Below are 20,939 nucleotides of genomic sequence, written 5' to 3'. Positions count from 1 at the left end.
CTGTCTATCTATATAGATCTTATTCGTAGCTGGTGAATATTACTCTCTCCCTCTCCCTAACTATTGAACCCCGTGTGTGTGTGTGTGTGTGTATGTGTGTGTGTGTGTGGTCGAGTAGGAGAGTGAGTTGGGTTTATGGGTGTGTGCCCATGGGGGAGGGTGTCTGTGCACGTCACATTCATCAACAGCAACCTGGAGGCTTTCATAACTGACCGGCAGCAGAATGGATTGCTCTGTCGGTCGCCACGAGTGCCCTGCACCCAGATAACAGTCCTGTGAAGCTGCACTTACAGAATTACTACATTATGTTGTAATATTATATTGAATCCAAGGCTGATATCACTAAACATACGGTATAAATAGTATAAAGTATTAGTATAAAGTATGAATGAATAGGGCTGGGTTTAAAAAATCGATTCATCGATTCTGAATCAAATGATTCAGAATCGATTCATGAATCCCAAAATCGATCTTTTATTTAATGAATGAATGAATAAATGAAGGTATGAATAGTTCATTAATTAATTAAATGATTCATTCAATGATTCATTCATTCATTCATTTTTGGAAATCAGTATCGATACCCAGCCCTAGTATTGATGTGTTGCATAACTTGGCAGTCATGTAATTAAGGTTACAGCAAAAAAAACAAAACAGGTTTTAGTATAACTAACCGAATTGATATTGAATCGAATCGTGATAATCGATTCTGAACCTTGTGAATCGGAATCGAATCGATTCTTGAAACCTGTGCTCAATGAACTGGGACCAACTCTGAGGTGAGTTCACAGTGCGCAGGAGATGCACTGATAATGGGGGCAGAGGTTGGATGGTTACTAATTAGAGGGTTCATAGAGTCCATCCAATTGTAGCCACGAGATAGACTAGGTTCGTCCAATAGTATCCATGTCCAGCTTTGAATCCAAGCCATAAACAAAGTTCAAGTGAGTACAATAAACTGCACCATATCTCATGAGAATACCACTCCGTGCAGGCGAAGTGTTTTTTTGATCAAGAGTGATGTCATCAGGGATGGACATTGGCCAATAAAACAAGGGGAGGGTTCACATGCTGAACCAGGGAGGCTCTAGCCAGTCAGACTGAGGGAGGCAGCAGCTCATTTCTCACTCTGCACACATTCAAGGTGATTTCCAATACATATTTCTTTCTATTTTCATATATTTCTTACTATAGTTTCTCAGTGAAATGTGTTTGTAGAGTAGTATCTTGTGCTTGTATTTTGTCGTCTAATTGTGTCTTGATTAGATTGATGTACTGCAGTTACCTGCAACATCTGGTTGACTCATACAATGGTACACCCTACTCTATCTGTAACCCAATGCAATAATGACTGTTGTCTGTGTCTATGTCTTTGCTGTACAGGTCACAAGCTGTAGCCATGGCTACTGAGCCAAAGCAAGCAGGATATGAGGGCCGCTACGTCCAGGGCTTCCAGTTCTACTTGAAACACTCTGGGGAGCACAAGGCTATACTTAAGTTCATAGACCAGGTTCTGCCTGGGGAATTTGCAAGGTAGCGTCAAACATACATATTCATATTTCTCTGTACAGACATTAAGTTTGAAGATGCCCGTTGGTGTGACTCTATTGTTCTGTTTCATTGTTTAGATTCTTCACAGCTGCATGATCAAATAGGCCTACTGAAGTCTCTATTATGTAACATTTTTGATGGTAACATCAACTGCATCGTCTTTCTTCTCTTTTCATATAGAATCGCAGAGGGAAAAGTCAACATGGATGTTGTGGGTGTTGGAAGTGGGGGAGGTAGGTGCTCATCAGTGTGGCAGACTCAGCTATGCCCCCTGGTTGGGTTGTCTCCCGGTTGGCTTGTCTCCCGTGGGGGGCGGGGGGGTGTCTGTAGATACTCTGTAGGCTGTAGTCCTACATGTGGTCTCTGGCTCAGTGACTCAGGGAGTTCCTGTGTTTCAGGGGAGATGGACATCCATCTGCTGTCCGTCCTGCAGTCCCAGGTCCCAGCAGCCCCCATCACCGCTGCTGTCGTGGAACCCAGCAGTGAACTCACTGAACAATTCAAAGGTTGTGCTCATTCAAACAGACACGCACTTACTCACATTCACTTAAACACACACCGTAAGACTCACACCCTGGTCTCAGCAGGGCAGAATTGGGCCAGGTTCCACAGGGAGGGTCATATTGGGCTAGCCTCCTGAGACCATCCTGATCTAGGGAGATCACTGAAAGTGATCTTGTGAGATCAGGATGGTCTCACAAGGCTAATATTGATCCACCACTCCTGAGGGTGGTTTGTAATTTGAGTGCAAGGGTCCGCCACTCAACAGTGCCCCCCGACCACTGACCCTCGACAGCAGCTACAGGGTACTATTGGTCAATTAGATTGGGTGTGTGAACCAAATTGGGTGGAAATGAGAAAATCAAAAATAAATATGTAATAAAAATAAAAACACATTGTGGTTTTGATCATCACTCATTTGACAACGTCTATCGGTTTAATCTTTGGTCTCACTTGGAATTCCCCCTCTTTGTCTGGTAACTGATCTGCAGCTTTGGTGACAAAGACCGACAACCTGCAGAAGATCCCATTTGCCTGGCACATCATGACATGTGGGGACTATGAGAAGCAGGTCAAAGACAAAGGACACATCAAGAGATTTGATTTCATACACATGATTCAGGTAAATGTTTTGAATCAGTTCTGACTTTCAGATTTTAGGCTTCCAAGTGTATTTTAATGAGGTAGCACGGGCCTCCTATATGGATTCATATGGAGGGTGATCCATTAGTTTGAGCAAAAAATAACAAATACTTGTTTTGTAATATGTGTAGGATTTTTGAGGGAAGATGGGGTCAGAAGAGTTCAGGAGTTCGCCAATGTTAGGTCAGTGGAGGCCTAGTCTTCTGAGCCCTGTTCAGCCAGACAATGGGCTAGAGACTTGCAATGCCCCTGTACAAGATTTTGCATTTAGTTTTATAAAAACAAAGTTGTGCGTCTTACCCCATCCTCCCGTATTTACAAAGCACCATCTAATAACCATTTTGTTTCCCTGTGTAGATGCTCTACTATGTGACAGACTATGCAGCAACTATCAAGTTCTTCCACAGTCTCCTGAAGAAGAATGGCAAGCTGCTGATTGTTCACGAAGCAGGTTGATATTCTGCAGCATTGATACAAGGCCCAAGACCCATTTTGTCACAGCTAGGCTATAAAGTCTAATGGCTGACTAATCTTGTAGCTGTATTCATACTATAGATTGTCTCATCTCCCTCAGATTTGACTGGTGCAGATCTGTGATAATGCATTTACAAAATATAATATAGATATTTGAATGTATCTCACACTCTAACCTCCTCTCATGTCCCACCTCCAGCCAACAGCGGCTGGGACATCCTGTGGAAGACCTACAGACGGGAGCTGTGCACCAAAAGCATCTCTGACTACCAGTCTGCTGGGGACATCAAGGTCCACCTGGACCAGCTGGGTCTGAAGTATGAGGAGCACATGGCTCCAAACACTATCGACATCACTGACTGCTTCACCCAGGGGAGCGAGTTGGGTGAGCTCCTGCTGGACTTCATGACCGAGCAGAACCACTTCCACCGGTCCCTCTCTCCGGAGCTCAGGGCAGGGATCCTGGACCTGCTCCGGAACAAGTGCAGCACTCAGAGAGACGGCCGGGTTCTGTTTGACTGCAGCTTGAGCTGCCTGCTGGTTGGAGCATGAGAGACATGTTCTAGTCACTGAATGGGGCTGAATGGGGCACACCTACATTGATAGAGCTGTAGACATTTCCTCTAAAGGTTTAGGTTTTACTGTGACTTATCACTGCATGAAGTCATTGTGTGCTTAAATCTGCTTGTTGACTGCAAGATACTACACCAGGTTTAAACTAAACCACATGAGACTACGCTAATCTTCATCCTATGCAAGCCTAATTCCGGATGATTTGCAGGTCCTCTTCACTCATTGATTTCTAATAAAAGTTTTACAGTTTTAATCATTTCAGTTCTGTTTTGGTATTTTGTTATAGAATTCATGAATACAACTAGAGACTTCATGTCTCGAGGGTGAACTAAATCAAACTTGCACTGCAGTCAATAAGCACTGAGGGCAGATTTTTTTTTTTTTTTTTAAAACAACGGATTTCCTGGCAACTGCAGAGGTCATGTGATTTACTGTCAACTGCAGAGGCGCCTCTTGCGGAAGTCGGCCATTTTGTCTGCAGCCAGATGCATCTCGAAAAACTGGATAAAACAATACACTTTGGGAGAGCTAACGAGCGCAGCAAACTATAGAGATGAATGAAATGCTGCCTACATTGTCCACCTCTCAAATGAAGTGGCAGGCGGACAACGAAGATACCTTTGTAAATAAAAGGCTTTACTGATAATAACGTAAAGTAATATATAAGTATGTCCATGGACAATAAACAATACAGGGAACAATAACACAAACAATAACAGGGGGTTTAACAAACAAACCAATACAACTAAACCGGGGACTGACAGAGGCAGGGATGGAAGGGAGAAGGACCGTGCGAGTGGAGGTCAAAACAAACACCGCCCTACCTTCCCCTGCACTCTAAACCACCCTACCTATAAGAATACCGCTAGCTACCTAAACTGAGTGGAACACATCACTGTCTATCACATGCTAACTTCAACCGCTCCTCGCTATAGTCACACCTAAACCTGCCCAGCATAGCTGTTTGTATTTCAAATACCTCAGAACCAACGCTGATTGGCGAGATAATTTTCTGATCTGGGACAAACGGATATCTATGGAGAGTATCCAGACCAATGAGCTTACAAAATCAGGATGGTTTCACGAGGCTACTTGATACTGAGGTGTGAAGGAAAAAACATATCCAAACGGTCTCGTCAAGGTCCCTTGTAATGGCCGGTCTGAGATGCCCCGGGGAGAGGGGAATTGAATCATCTTGGCTTAAATGTGATGGCTCACTTGTGATCACTTGGGAGTGTGGCAATAAAGTAGATGAAGTGTCTCATATCATTCAGAGATGACATGTACGTTGAGAGTTTAATCCAACAGTCAAAGTAGAGGAATATATTATGAAGGTGGAAAAAGTATTACAGTGTCGTCGGATTGCTGTACGTGAAGTGTGTACCTGTGTCATCTGTCCAATCCCACCTAGATCCAAGAGAATATGTAGTCCAGGGAGTGGGAACTCCAATTGAGGAGGACTGAAGCTGCAGGCAGAGGTCTCCCGGTCTGGTCTCCCGGTCTGAGCTTCCAGTGGGAAATCCGTTGGGTCCTGCCTGGTCAGGAACACAGAGAGAGGGAGGATGTGTGCATGACCAGTTGGGGAACACAGAATTGAAAAAAAGAAAGAAATTACCATTATTATACAAAACCCTATGGAGTCCAGATAAGCCCTAGGTACCGTGTTCCAGAGTGACTGAGTAGGCTCTCTGTTGTAGGACATGTGCTGAAGTAGAGACCTCACAATGAGTGAGTGGATAATGTGCAGTTTGTGCGGGCAGAACTAAAATCATGTGTGTGAAGTATGAGTACCTGAGTTCCATGTTCATTGGATTATCCACTGTGGGAGTCTGATGAGGAAAAACACTTCCAAGGGGTCCAAATGGCTCCCAGGTTCTTAAATCTCTCATGAGCATTGTGAGAATCGCACCATGTGTGAGGTCAATGTCTTTGGTCATGTGACCAAAGGGCTCTACTGAGTGATTTTTTAATTCACGATCTTAGCACTGCTCCGGGATGGGTAGACAGACAACAGCCATCTCACCATATCTGTATTGAATTGAATTGAATCCCAGGACACAGCAAGTGTTCACACCAAAGAGACGCCGTCCCTGGGGACAGTATGACGAGCAGGTAGGACACAGGAGACATGCACACACACAGATGATCAATAGCCTCAGTCCCTAGCCCCTGCGGTTTTCCAAAATCCTCTACACCTGAATGAAACAAGAAATAAATGTTAAATACTACCAAAGAAGCTCTAGTATTGTGCCATGGAAGGCTCTCGCAGAGGTCCATTTTGTCCATATCAAAAGCGGGTCTCTGTTTTCAGCTCCAGTCTGGTCCAACCCCATGGTGAGGTTCCCTGGGCTGACCGGACGTCTCTCTCCCCAGGAATCATCTCCCAGCAGGTAGGTTCCTTTCTAAAATCTATAACCATCTCTACTGTCTTGAGAGCGTTGAGCTCCAGCTTGTTTTGACTGCACCAGGACAGCAGCTGGTCGATCTCCCACCTGTTGGCAGACTTGTCGCTCTCGGAGATGAGTCCGATGAGGGTGGTGTCGTCCGCAAACTTCAGGAGCTTGACAGACTTGTGGCTGGAGGTGCAGCTGTTTGTGTACAAGGAGAAGAGTAGAGGGGAAAGAACACATCCTTGGGGGGAGCCTGTGCTGATGGCCCTGGAGTCAGAGATGTACTTGCCCAGTTTCATGTGCTGCTTCCTGTCAGACGAGACTGTGATCCGCCTGCAGGTGGAGTCCATGGAGGTGCTGTATATGAGGTGGAATCAGGCACGTGCAGCTGGGAGAGCATGCTCGCCAGTATGTGCGGGACCCGGGAGGATGGTGTAGAGCTGAACAAACAAGATACTGGCGTAGGTGCCTGCCGACTCCAGTGCTGGAGAATGTTTCCATGTTTACTGCATCGTCCACTGACCTGTTTGCTCTGTAGACGAACTACAGGGGGTCCAGGAGACAAATTAAAATTGGGGTAAATTCTAAAAGCCTAGCTAACGTTCGCTAGCCAAAAAGCAAAACATTCATGATGTGTTAGCTAGAACTAACCTAGCTAGCTAGTAGCCTACATAACATTATGGTCCAAAACTGGGAACGATTATCGTTGGCGCCAACCCGTGGACACCAGACTCGGACAATCTGGAGCTTCAGCTCCCGTTACGCAATGTGAGACCGGGGTGGGTGTGACCAGAAACAAGCAGCAGTCAAGTCAACAAGGAAGCTCATTCCATTTTGAAGATAGGAGAGACAGTCATATTTATCCGATAATACAAGTCTGCAAGTGAGATTTCTCTTCCTCCGCAGCCAAAATGTCCTCGATGGATTTGGAAAGATTGAAGATGACGGGCGCTGGAAGAGCAATAGCCGTCCTGACAAGTGGCGGAGATGCACAAGGTACGTTCACATAACAGCATATGTAATCTAGTATGATCTCACAACAGATCGCCACTCTGCAATTAAAAAGTGCAGTTTTCTATATTGGTATCACCATAGCGAGTGTAGCTACGTGACATAGCTAGCTAGCTAACAACAGTTAGCTAATCTTATCTCAAAATGTGCGTGGAGAAGTCATTTAGCTATTCGTTAGTGCTAGCTAATCGGGGCTATGCAATCCCGAAAGGGGCTAACAGCCCACCTGTCCCCCCATTAACATTGAATTTTAAATGATTTGTTTTATCTTGCCAGTTGTCACTTGTTGGATTAGTTGTAACAATTGTTATAAGTTGTCTCATTTCCCGAAGCTACTGTACTAGCCCAAGTCAGTGGGCGTGTTCTAACTTACCACATACTGTACTACTCGCATGGATACGTGCTCTGTGTCACGATCAAGGTTACAGCTCCATGTTCAGGAGGAACAGCGTGCAATTACTATCGGGTGTGTACTGTACAACATCCGGTCCGATTAAGGACTGTCAAGGTTACCGTTGTCTACAGAACGGATAATTGCTCAATACCTTTCTGGATTGACTGTTTAATATGATTGACACTAAACTTGACTGAGGTCATGGGATGAATCTGACCTCTGACCTCCATAGGAATGAATGCAGCTGTCAGAGCTGTGACCCGGATGGGCATATATGTCGGAGCCAAGATGTATCTCATCTATGAGGTACTTCAGCTATCTACCCGCCCCAGACCCCCCCACACACAAACGTTGTATTTACATACTACCTCTTTTTGGTCCACTAACTGTAACTTATTGATCTGAAGTCTATGCCATTTATTTTTCTCAGGGCTATCAAGGGCTGGTAGATGGGGGAGACAACATCAAACTAGCCCACTGGCAAAGTGTGACTAACATCATTCAGCAGGTACTGTTCTGTAATAGGCCCGGTCCTTGGGAAAGTCTTGCAACGTTGCTGTTCACCACAGGGGCCACACCTGTTAAAACGTAGCGGGCCACCATCACCTCAATGATTTCATTTGTTCACCTCCCTATTTCAATCACTTTCTCTTCACCTTGTTTATTATTATTTTTTAAATCAAAGTTCTTTCTTCTCCCTCATCCTTCTCTCCATGTCTCCTCTCTCCCTGCCGGTCTAGATGTGGTTATAAGGTGGTAAGATGTTCTGCTGCATGTAGGCTAGCACTCATCAGTAGATTAACTGCGTAGTAAGCAGTGAATTGCATAGTTCCTGTGATAGTAGTATGTTCTGCATAGGCTTTCATGAATATAGGTTACTGTATATATCAATAATAAAGTCTGGTTTTGTATATTGTGTGTTGTTGGGTGTCTTAGAGTTGTATTAGTGCCATGTAAGGAAGAGCTTGTGATAACCATTCCTTGCCAAATGAAGTGTAGAGTGGACCTAAAGTAACAGTGATGTCATTGTAACCATTGCTATTTGCTAGCTACTCAGTAGCTAACCAAAACTTGGATACAGCCATCGCATGGGCCTCTCACTGTCATCCATAGCTTGTGTGATACTTCATGGTTGTACCTACCCTTTTTGACATAAAACATAGTGTGATGATAGCTAACACACTACTAAGGCCAACTTTTTAAAAGCATCTGATTCAGCCTTGCAAATATCATTATCATTCTGTGGGCTGCTTGTGAAATGCTTGCTTCTTCCTTTTAGCTAACTCTTTGATATCATGCCCCATGTTATTGATGTCTCATAGAGGAGGATTCTGGGAAATCCAGGGGACGACTGATCCCACAATCAGATAATCTGTCCAGATAATCTTAAGTCTTCCTGTTAGAGCCATCAGTCTGAACTATCCAATACCCCCACAGGATAGGAAGGCCTGTACTCAGTGGAAGGCAGCCAGGGTGGTTGGTTTTGATGTGTTTGCGTGTGTCTCCCCCTGCAGGGGGGGACGGTGATAGGCAGCGCTCGCTGCAAGGCTTTCACAACCCGCGAGGGCCGCCTGGCAGCCGCCTTCAACCTGGTCAAGCGGGGCATCACCAACCTGTGTGTGTGCGGAGGAGACGGCAGCCTCACCGGGGCCAACATCTTCCGCAGCGAGTGGAGTGGCCTGCTGGGCGAGCTGGTGGAGAAAGGTCTGAGAGACACTCTGCTGGGGCTGCTTTCTCTTGAACAGGACATCTTGAGAATATATAACAAGCACTTGGGTATATGTAGTTTTAATGATGGCACGCAACTGTCTCGTGTGTGTGCGTGTGTGTGCGCGCGCGTGCGTGTGTGTCTGCAGGGAGGATCACTGACACCCTAGCCGAGAAGCACAATCACCTGAACATTGTGGGGTTGGTGGGCTCTATAGACAACGACTTCTGTGGAACTGACATGACCATCGGAGCTGACTCCGCTCTGCACCGCATCATGGAGATCGTTGATGCCATCACCACCACTGCCCAGAGGTTACTTAGCAACACACTGTCAATCAATACACAGCAAGCGAGCTTCAAAAGATCAACACGCAGTGCTGGTGATCTGGGCGGTGTCCTGGGAGAGCTGAACTGTGTCAGGAGGGGGGGTCTGTGGAATGTCAGCAGTCACGCCCTCAGACCATTGTTGCTTGTCTCTTCATGATCAAACTTGTCTCCTCAAACACATGTTCCCCTGCAGCCTCAGCATAGGGAGCAAGCAAGGACACATGCTGTGCAAGGAAAATAGGGTAGTCTTAGAAGATCAATAAAGCACTAGGTTAGGCTTTTAAGGTTATGCACTTATGAGTTCTGGAGCAGTTATTGTAAGTCGCCTTGGATAAAAGGATCTGCTAAATTACAGTAATGTCATCTAATGTAATAAAAATGGCACTGGGTTGTAGTGAAGCACTATAATCTGCCATAAAACAATTGCTTGAGCCAGTCTGTCCGTAGTCTTGAGCCAGTCTGTCCGTAGTCTTGAGCCAGTCTGTCTGTAGTCTTGAGCCAGTCTGTCCGTAGTCTTGAACCAGTCTGTCCGTAGTCTTGAGCCAGTCTGTCTGTAGTAGTGACTCTTCTCTCTCTCAGCCACCAGCGAACGTTTGTTCTGGAAGTCATGGGGCGACACTGTGGGTGAGTTACCATGGTTTCGGCTTAGCCATTCTCCCTACTGTACAGAGACACTGCAGACTCATCCTCTATCAAACAGACTCATCCTCTATCAAACAGACTCATGCTCTATCAAACAGGCTGTTTACTGTGATGTGTGGACGATACCAAAAATACCCTCAGAAACATGATTGATTAGATTCTGTGTTGACAGCGTCTGTGCGCCATGTTCCCAGATATTTGGCGCTGGTGTCAGCTTTGGCGTCCGGGGCGGACTGGCTCTTCATCCCTGAGGCGCCCCCGGAGGAGGGCTGGGAGGACCGCATGTGTGACCGTCTGGAGGGGGTGAGGCTGGGGCGTGAGGATGGGGGTGGCAGGCTGGGGTAGATGCTGGTGGTTCAGGGCAGCAGACGTTTGTAACACACGTGGCGTTGTTGTGCAGAGCCGCAGTAAAGGGTCCAGACTCAACATTATCATCATCGCCGAAGGGGCTATCAACAAAAACGGCGATCCCATCTCTTCTAACTACGTCAAGGATGTAAGTCTCCCGGAAGTCCCTCCCTAATCCCATTGTGAAGCCTTACTTTGTGTTTTTCATCGATGTATCAGACTGTGACTTTGTTTGTTTGGGACAGGCTTAATTGATTTAATGCTACAGTAGAAAAGAGCAACACATTCTTCTTCCTGTATTGAGTAAATTTGCGATGGACGTACCCCAGGTAACAGACGGAATGTTAACACTGCAAGGGGAACTACTGCTACTGGGGAGTGAAGATAAAATACCAGAGAAGTGGCTCCAGTGTGAGATGTTCAGAGAAGTGGCTCCAGTGTGAGATGTTCAGAGAAGTGGCTCCAGTGTGAGATGTTCAGAGAAGTGGCTCCAGTGTGAGATGTTGTGTATCTGACGCGTCTTCTCCTGTGCGGTGTTCCTGTAGCTGGTGGTGGAGAGGCTGGGCTATGACACCAGGGTGACGGTTCTGGGTCACGTCCAGAGAGGAGGCGTTCCCTCTGCATTCGACCGGGTTCTGGTGAGTTGAGAACATCCTGAACAGGCTGTTATATGTTACAATATCCATACCAGCAAACCACCACATCGCTAGTATGAAAGTCACTTGATACTGTGCACTTGGTACAGTACATCCCTACACTTGTCCTAGGCAGTGTTTTATTTTTGTTTTATTTTTGAAACTCAGTGTCATTGTGTGTGGGTGTGTGTACGTGCGTCTACAGAGCAGTAAGCAGGGGGTGGAGGCGGTGGTGGCTCTTCTGGAAGCTTCTCCTGACACTCCAGCCTGCGTCATCGGCCTGTCTGGCAACCAGCCCGTACGCCTGCCTCTTATGGAGTGTGTGGACATGGTGAGTCCCCCTCTGGACTGGCAGAGCGACACAGTATCACAGTATCCGTACACAGTATCCGTACACAGTATCCGTACACAGTATCCATACACAGTATCCGTACACAGTATCCGTTGCCTCATTCAGCTTACATCCCTGAGTGGTTTTTCAACGGCTCTTTCTTACTGTGTGTGGTGAGCATCCTTCCCCCCCTCTCTGTCCCAGACTAAGGAGGTGCAGAGGGCCATGAATGAGCAGCGCTTCCACGAGGTCATCCAGCTGCGCGGCCGGTGAGAGCTGTGGTCAGGAGTGATGTGTGCTCCTGAGAGCTGTGGTCAGGAGGAATGTGTGCTCCTGAGAGCTGTGGTCAGGAGGGATGTGTGCTCCTGAGAGCTGTGGTCAGGGAGCAGAAATGTGTGCTCCTGCACTACATCTGGATCTCACACTTCTGTCCTTTTTTAGGAGTTTTGAGAACAACTGGAACATCTATAGGCTGCTTGCCTTCCAGAAGCCTGCCCAGTCCAAGGTACCAACTCTACACACTGTTAAAGGCAGAGTACGCAATTGAAAAGTAAATTTTGCATGGTTATTTTATCCTGGCGTCACCGGGCTTAGGTTATTTACCATACAACAGTGCCACCTAGGGTTTGGCCGTTCGCGCCATCGCAATTCATTATTGTCACATCAGTGTTTCCCCAATGGGCAGTTATTTTCCATAACAACACTTATCATCTCCAAACTGGCTAGGTAGATTCTGTAGGAAAAGAGGAATCCAATAACTGATTGATTGATTGATTTTATCGATCTATGTTTTTATTCCGGCATTTCCTCACGTTCCAATAGGAAGTTTTTTCCTTGTGCACCAACATCAAGCTGACCAAAACAAAAATCTATTTACTTTTCAAATGTGGACTGGGCTTTAACATGCGTTTTCCTTGGGGTCTGCCCACACTGTACTGTAACATACATGTATATTGGGACTGCTGGACATTGGATATTTATCTCGGGTCACATTGATTACTGAATGCTAGTGTTACTGCAGTGTGATTTATGTATATGTATCTGTGTATTCATACCTTGGTGTTGACTAACCCTGCCCCTAACTCTAACTCTAACCCTAACTCTAACCCTGACCCTAACCCTGACCCCCAGAGCAACTACTCCCTGGCGGTCATGAACGTGGGCGCGCCGGCGGCAGGGATGAACTCGGCCGTGAGGTCAGCCGTCAGAGTGGCCCTGGCGCACGGACACAAGGTCTACGGCGTCAGCGACGGCTTCGAAGGACTGGCCAGTGGAGCGGTAACACCTCTAGAACCTCTAGATGATAGTCTGCTGTCCCATTCTCTAGCCTCTGTCCAGAAGTGTGAACCCAGTTTATGTACTAAACCAGTTATCTATGACTGTCAGATAAGGATTCTATGAGGAAAAGTGTCGCAAACTCTGGGTCCTACTATTGATTCTGAAAAAGGCCAACAGGCCAAAATGTCATCAATAAAAGAACTGCATATGGAACCAGAGTGTGCAACACCTTTTTTCTTATGATCAGTTTTTATCAGGAACTCACAAGAATACTTTAGTGTGCGATACCTTGTAGTTCTATATATGTCAGATAAGGATGAACAGATTGATGTTGATTGGTTGGTTGACATGCGCTCCCCTCCCTCCAGCTGACGGAGATGATCTGGCACAATGTGGCAGGCTGGACGGGCCAGGGAGGGTCCCTGCTGGGAACCAAACGGTAACACAGCTACAGTACAGACATGTGCTTGAACCTTCTCTACCATCTCCCTGTGTGACTGAACATTAGGATGATAATGATGATGTTTAGAGTTTTTGTCTCTTTTAATGTGTGTGTTCTGTCCTCCCACAGGACTCTTCCCAGCACCTGCCTGGAGCAGATTGTGGACATCATCAACCAGTACAGCATCCAGGCCCTGCTGGTGGTGGGAGGGTTTGAGGTACCAGAGAAAACCCCAACCCAACGCTTAATGATCTAGACCAGAAGATGATATACCACTTGTGTAATAACCACTGATGAGTGAGCTTCTGTGTCTGTGTTGGGGCTATGACAGGCCTATCAGGGCGTGCTTGAGCTGTTTGAAGCCCGGGGTCGTTTCAATGAGCTGTGTATCCCCATGGTGGTCATCCCCGCCACCATCAGCAACAACGTTCCCGGCACCGACTTCAGCCTGGGCGCCGACACGGCTGTCAACGCCGCCATGGAGGTGAGTCAGTGATGTGTGTAGAAAAGTGTTTGTGTTATTCATATACTGTTGATTGATAGCAGGTGACTCATTGGTAATATATCATTGGTGTATATCCTCTCTCTGCACGTTGACTTCCTCCTCAGGGCTGTGACAAGATCAAGCAGTCTGCCACAGGAACCAAGAGGCGTGTGTTTGTGGTGGAGACCATGGGGGGTTACTGTGGATACCTGGCAACCACCACTGGCATCGCTGTGGGAGCAGACGCAGCGTACATATATGAGGACCCGTTCAACATCCACGACCTGAAGGTGAGGACAAGCTGAGTAAACGTTTGGAATGGTGTAAAGCAGGGGCGCCCAATATGTTGATCGTGATCGGCCAGTAGATTGCAGAGGCTATGCTGCTAGGGTCGCAGGATGAGATGGCTGATCGCTGTGCTCTTCGTCGCTGCTGGGGTTTGTGTGTTTGACCTATTTGAACAGCATGACATTTTCCCTCTGTAGCTCCCAACAGCTCTATCTAATGAACTTGCTCTTTCACAGACTAATGTGGAGCATTTGACAGAGAAGATGAGGAAAGATATCCAGCGTGGTCTGGTCCTGCGGTAAGACACTTGTTCAATCAATCAAAGCTTTATTTGTATAGCGCATTTCATACCCAGAGGCAACACAATGCGCTTTACAGAGAACAAGGGAGGTGGACATACGACCCACTCTCTACATATTCCAGAGGGAAGCAAAAAAACAGTAATCACCCGGGGGCCGGATAAGTGAGCTGTAAAAATTCTTCCCTGACACATCTCAACAAGGCGATCGAGCAAGCTCCTGGAGTATGTTTGTCTACCGGCTAAGAACATTTATAAAGCAATACATTACATTAAATTACATTTCAGAGTAAGAGAGGCCAAAAAAGCATCATAGGAGAGACATGGCAAATACTGGTGTGTGTTTGCTATGGCCCAGGCCTAAAGCCGGAAGTGGGCTGGTGTATGTCTGTGTGTACGTGTGTGTGTGTGTGTGTTAACTAAATGCTACGACATCCACAGCAGACACGGGGGTATCTATCAGACTCAGGGTGGTCTGCAGGTGACAGTGGGGCATCCACTGGACCTGGTTAGAAGATAGGAGGGAGAGAGAGAGGCACTAGGGAGAGGGAAGGCAGAACAGGGTTAGTAGCACACAGAGCCATAAAAGCAACACTGATATTTAAAACAGGCAACCTGGAGCAAGCTCCTGGAATATATTTGTCTAATGGCTAAGAACATTTATAGAGCAATAAATAACATTAAATTAAATTTTCAGAGCAAGAAAGGCTAAGAGCATCAGGTCCAGGCCTAAGCCGGATGTGGACTGATGTGTGTCTGTGTGTACGTGTGTGTGTGTGTGTACTAAATACTACGAAGTCCACAGCTGAGACGGGGGTATCTATCGGACTCAGGGTGGTCTGCGGGCGACAGTGAGGCATCCACTGGACCTGGTTAGAAGGTAGGAGGGAGAGAGAGAGGCACTAGGGGAGGCAGAAAACAGTTAGTAGCACACTGAGCCATTGAATCAACACAGCTGTCAGAACAGAACTAGCCTGTTTCAGGGTAACCAGCATCTGTACACTACTTGATATACATACAGTGCATAGCAGGATAAATACCAATGTATACAGAGGATTCACAGGTAGGTTTGAGGCTGCCTTTCTGTGTCTCAAGGTCCTGGCTAGTGATTGTAGGCTAGGTCGAAAAGGTATGTCTTGAGATCTCGCTTGAAGACCTCCGTTGTTTCGGCCCTTCTTAGGCACTCCGGTAGGGTGTTCCAGAGGTTGGGGGCATAGAAACTAAAAGCTGCCTCTCCGTGTTTCTTGGTCCTGGCTTTTGGAACTGTTAAAAGTTCAGTACCTGAGGATCTGAGTGGTCTGTTGGGCATGTACCTAACAAGCATGTCTGAAATATATTCTGGTGAGTGACTGTGGAGAGATTTATAGACTAGTAATAGTATTTTAAAGTCTATTCTAGAGTTGACAGGTACCCAGTGTAGTGATTTTAAGGTTGGTGTGATGTGTGCCCTTCGTCTAGTCTTAGTGAGGACTCGTGCTGCAGCATTCTGTATCATTTGTAGCTTAGAAATTGCTTTCTTTGGTAGGCCTGATAGTAGAGCATTGCAGTAGTCCAGCCGGCTTGTGATGAAAGCATGCATTAATCTTTCGGTGTCAGCCTGAGAGAGAAAGGGTTGCGATGGGATGGGATCCAGCAGGCATGTGGAGGATTTGAGTTTTGATACTACTTTTTCAACATTTCTGTGTCCATCAGTGTAAACAAGCTCATATGTCCATTACATGGAGGGAGAGGATCTGTGAATGGGATGCATGGCCTTTCCTGGGTGATATTCCTCCTAATATTCATAATCTTATCTCTGAAGTAACCTGCAAATTCCTCACATTTGGAGGTAGAGAGCAGGTTATCAGGTGTTTTTATGGCAGGGTTTATTAGGCTATCAATTGTTGAGAAGAGCACTCTTGAATTATTTCGGTTGATAGATATCAATTTTGAGAAGTGGTCTTTCCTTGCATTTCTTATTGCTTTATTAAAGGCAGAGAGATGTTCTTTGAGAATATCATGGTGGACCTGTAGCTTGGTTTTTCGCCATATACGCTCAGATCTTCTGCAGGTTCTCTTTAGTTGATTTGTTCAGCTGCATGTCAGTTAGAAAGCCAGTGTGTTCCAGTACGCTACGCTAACGCTAGCCCTCTTACTATGTCTCTGACTGTGTCTCCACAGGAATGAGAAGTGCCACAAACAGTACACCACAGACTTCATCCACAAGCTGTATTCCGCCGAGGGGGACGGCATCTTTGATTGCCGTGTCAATGTGCTCGGACATCTCCAGCAGGTACAGAATGACAGATTAATTACATATTTGCGTGGTGTTACCAAAATTGGTTAATGAACCGTGGGGTGATCAAGATATTCCAACCCTGTACATAACTGTGGATCTTTTTCAGGGAGGGGCACCATCACCCTTTGACAGAAACTTTGGCACCAAGTTGGGTGTGAAGGCTGTGCAGTGGCTAACTGAGAAGATGGTAGAAAACTACAGGCAAGGTACAGTATAGCACCTGAGATGAATCACCTCAGAGCTGTGGAAATAGAGTAGCAGTGAGAATATGGGGGAGGTCACTGTAATCTTAATACATCTCTGCTTTACCCCTTCAGGTCGTGTGTTTGCCAACACTCCGGACACAGCCTCTGTCATTGGCCTAAACAAGAAGGTCCTTTCCTTCAGCCCTGTGACTGAACTGAAAGCCATGACTGATTTTGCGTGAGTGACACAGCAATCATGGTCAAATCCTATTAACATCCACTCTTTCAGTTGAGACTTTGTTTCTTTTTTTTTAACCATGCAGTTACTAATTTATCACTGTCTCCATGTCCTAGGCACAGGATGCCCAATGATCAGTGGTGGCTCAAGCACCGTATGTTGCTGAAGATGCTGGCCAAGTACCAGACCAGCTTTAATGAGTATGTCCCCGGAGAGATCGAACACGTGACCCGCAGGTCCCTCAGCATAGATACTGGGTTCTAAACATTCCTGAACCCTGGAATGTCACAGCGGAACGTCTCTCCTCACTTCATCCACTCCATCCCTGATCATTGCTGTGTCTTAAGACACAAGGTCCTCATCTGTAATGTGTGCCTCAGTCTGACAGAACATACTAGAAACCAGCTTTAACCTCTGGTCTTTGTATTCTTACACAAAAAGATTAGCTAACCTACATTATGTGGGATGTAAATTAAGGAATTGAATGAAAATATATTGAATGAGGAGCTTGTTAACTGCAAATAATCACAACTGAAAAATTGAAAACCCTTAATTGCACCTCAAATTGTATAGATAATTTGTGCCATGTTCCGTTATATGTAAAAATGTTAAAACACCCCATTTTTGGTACTGTAAAAAGATCACCCACACATTATAGGCTAAAAGGATGTTTTTCAGTGAGTGGTTGAGCTTGGTCCTTGATCAGTCCAAAGGCTAATTCATTCTAAATGTTTATGTCCCCAAGCAAAACTATGTTGTGTAAAGTAATTGTGAGAAGCACCTTTAAGAGTCATGCACTAAGTTGGTATTATAACATGCTTTTATGATGACTCGTGAAGAGTAGTGATGTCTATGAATAACTTTTTAATTGTTGAGTACACTATTTTACACTTGTATTTACAGTAGATTTATTTTATTTACAGTACATCTTTTGGTTGTCTGTGCGATTGATAAAAGTAGCCCATTGGCCCCCAATAGGCCCATCTATTGTTTGATATTAAACAAATATATTATTTTTATGATCTCATGGGACCAACACTAAGAGACGTCCATTTCCTACTCTTATATTATTAAGATGACTGAAACACTGGTTATGTTTTTGCTAATAGCCACACTGAACATGAAATGCAATAGGCATGTCCATTTCCTACTCTTATATATTATTAAGATGACTGAAATTGAAACACTGGAATAATCCTTATGATCTGAATAGCAAACTGATATGAAATGCATTACTGTAGGTTTGTAGTCACCTTTAAAGTATTAAAAACTTGCTTTTGGAGTAGTGATTGTCCTCAAAGCATAAATGAAAATCAATGTTGTGAATTATTTTGATACCAATGCAATGGAAGGTTGTAGCATCAATATAAACACTGTTCAAAACCATTTTTATTGACATTTTTATAGATTTACAGTTCAGCTTACAGTATGTGTGAATTATAAGTACTGTATGAAACAACTACCGTATAGTCAACAAGTAAGCCATAAAATGCTTACAAATACAATACAAAGTTAAGTATCTGAAGGGGAATTTCCCTACAACAGTAGATATTCAGGTGATAACTTCAAGTTTTCAATGGTAAAACCCACGGTAATAAAATTATTTCTCTATTTAAAAATGTGATTTCTCTATTTTCAGTACTGGACCTATGTGATTTTATGGCTCAGATAACGTCAGCTTCCTAAAATGAGCGAAAAGGAAGTGGACTTGTAAAAGACCGGTTGTAAATTAATTGAACCAGAATTATTAGAATTTCCCAAAGTTGAAGGAGAAAGGGAAAGCATCACAGTCTCCTCCCTTCTCAGGGCTGGCAGAGGTCTTCTCAGGGCTGGTGGAGGTCTTCTTAGGGCTCTTGCCACCGAAGGAGAACTCAAAGTCATCTTCTGACCTCTCTGATTGGTCAAAAGGAAAGCCTGCAGGAACACAATTCACCCACGTGTATCCAACCAGACAGTGAATACATTACAGAACTTCAATAGCAAAAACAATACTACTTGCCACTTGGTGACTTGGATTCCAAGGGTTTCTGGAAAAACAGGACAAGCATACGGTCAGCTTGCCAACAAACTTGAGTTCTACACTTTAACAAGACAAACAGAAGCTTGTCACAACTTCCTACACTTGGAACTGTAAAGTACAGAAAATGTACTGTTACCTTTCCACTGAAGTAGGAGCTTGTGAAAGTAAAAGGAGAGTCCTGCAAGGAAAAGTTTAACATTACATTCTCATAGAGGGAATCAGATAGCCATTGTTACTTAGCATTGATGCTCTGTTGTTTTTTTTGTCTCACCTCTTGGGCTGATCCCATCTCAAAGCCAAAGTTGAACCCTGAGAAACCAGGAGTGCTGGGCGTAGAGTTCATGGCGAACAAGAACGCTGGACTTTTGTCATCAGAGGTCTCCCGGCGGCTGGGGGAGCTGCTGGGGCTGCTGCTGGAAGAGAGGACCAGGACACATTCACACTCATCACATCCTTCCTGAGCTAGGAAGAGAGGACCAGGACACATTCACACTCATCACATCCTTCCTGAGCTAGGAAGAGAGGACCAGGACACATTCACACTCATCACATCCATCCTCCTGAGCTAGGAAGAGAGGACCAGGACACATTCACACTCATCACATCCATCCTCCTGAGCTAGGAAGAGAGGACCAGGACTCATTCACACTCATCACATCCATCCTCCTGAGCTAGGGCTGGGTGGGCTCATACTCAAGCTTCAAGTGTGAGATAATGATCTTACTGGAGTGAGAAGGTCGGGGTAGTTGACACAGCTTTCATTCTTGAAGGGGAGGTCTGAGGAGGGTAGGATCTGGCTGGTGAAGACTGAGGACAGGTCCTTGAAGGCAGTGAGGACTGATTAAAGGCTGATACCCCCTCGTTCTCATCCTCATCATTAATGAATGCTGCCTGCTCCTCGTCCACGGCCCTTCTCTCCTCTTCCTCCTCCATCTCCACCGCTAGACTTGGCAGGACAGGATGCTCCTCCTACTCATAAAATACTGTGATTATGAGTGCTTCTGACCGAGACCTTATAGGTGGAAACCTTGTACTTGATTGAAACACCTTGGGAGCATAAAAACAGTGTGCAGATATCCTGCTTCTACAGTCTGCTTCTCAACCAGAATAGTTCTACTACATTATTAACATTTATATTAATAGTTATATGTAGTTAATATTATTCCTATATCAAGACAACAGTCATGTATAGACTACCTAAGCAGAAGCAGGAAGTGCTGTCCCATGGGATCTTATTTCGGAAAAAAATAGGTACGCTAGTCAACGGCGTTTATCAAATTAAAATAGAATTTTTAAGGTCTGCGTTTCCTGCTTCCACTTAGGCATAGGCCCAGATTTCAAAAAGACAGAACTTGTTAAGGCTGATTTTACAGTATGGCAATGACATATTGTTTAATATCATGGAGAAAATACCAAGAAAAAGACCTGCACTTGCAGCACACTCCCCTTGTCTTGATCTGCACTTGAAACCTCAACTGGCCTCTGTTGTTCTGAAAGACAAATCAAAACTCTGTGAAGGATTTGAACTACACACAAGATTGAAGATCTACTCCCGATCTGCAATGTTGTAAGTGTAACACAACTTCTTTTTTTTGTTTACGTACCCATTGACTCTGGGTTCGACCACAGTTCACCACAAGCGTCTCCTTGAGATGAAGGGTGAACAGGCGTATCCCTGCCAGTGCTCTCCTCACGATTCTCTCCACTCACACCCTCACCAAAGTTATCATGACTATCCTGTATAATCTGCAGGAGATGCTTAATCATGAGGGTTAATATTGACAAAACCACACAGATACTCTGTGATTGTAACTCTCCATGGCATGAACAAAATAAAGCTTCAATAAATTAAACATCCATTTTACACCCATCACCACTATTAAGGCCCCTGGATAGAGG

At 45.2% G+C, this 20,939-nt stretch overlaps 2 protein-coding genes across 3 annotated transcripts; both read left to right on the top strand.

Annotated features, from left to right (window-relative positions):
* Positions 1 to 1,023: 1,023 nt before the first annotated feature.
* Positions 1,024 to 3,999, top strand: LOC311324899 (histamine N-methyltransferase-like). The gene is made up of 7 exons (XM_084457496.1): positions 1,024 to 1,144; positions 1,384 to 1,533; positions 1,732 to 1,784; positions 1,950 to 2,057; positions 2,544 to 2,674; positions 3,052 to 3,145; positions 3,368 to 3,999. The coding sequence occupies exons 2-7, from the start codon at positions 1,400 to 1,402 to the stop codon at positions 3,718 to 3,720; spliced, it is 873 nt and encodes a 290-aa protein (XP_084313622.1). The 5' UTR covers positions 1,024 to 1,144; positions 1,384 to 1,399; the 3' UTR covers positions 3,721 to 3,999.
* A 2,018-nt stretch (positions 4,000 to 6,017) lies between these two features.
* On the top strand, positions 6,018 to 18,494 carry pfkla (phosphofructokinase, liver a). 2 transcript variants are annotated; one of them, XM_084457322.1, is made up of 23 exons: positions 6,018 to 6,131; positions 7,038 to 7,127; positions 7,769 to 7,842; positions 7,967 to 8,044; positions 9,051 to 9,240; positions 9,393 to 9,558; positions 10,153 to 10,197; positions 10,410 to 10,518; positions 10,616 to 10,711; positions 11,109 to 11,201; positions 11,404 to 11,529; positions 11,734 to 11,798; positions 11,971 to 12,034; positions 12,661 to 12,807; positions 13,176 to 13,246; positions 13,379 to 13,466; positions 13,581 to 13,733; positions 13,859 to 14,023; positions 14,258 to 14,319; positions 16,480 to 16,591; positions 16,704 to 16,803; positions 16,915 to 17,020; positions 17,137 to 18,494. In XM_084457322.1, exons 2-23 carry the CDS (start codon positions 7,043 to 7,045, stop codon positions 17,282 to 17,284), a joined length of 2,343 nt encoding a protein of 780 aa, XP_084313448.1. In that variant the 5' UTR covers positions 6,018 to 6,131; positions 7,038 to 7,042; the 3' UTR covers positions 17,285 to 18,494. The 2 variants fall into 2 exon arrangements, with proteins under 2 accessions (XP_084313448.1, XP_084313447.1); XM_084457321.1 differs by lacking the exon at positions 6,018 to 6,131 and having other exon boundaries at positions 6,952 to 7,127.
* Positions 18,495 to 20,939: the final 2,445 nt, after the last annotated feature.

This window comes from Borostomias antarcticus (assembly GCF_949987555.1).
Source record: "Borostomias antarcticus genome assembly, chromosome: 2".
NCBI classification, from domain to species: Eukaryota; Metazoa; Chordata; class Actinopteri; order Stomiiformes; family Stomiidae; genus Borostomias; species Borostomias antarcticus.
Note: the sequence above shows the minus strand (reverse complement) of the source record. Positions and strands in the feature narration are given on the sequence as shown.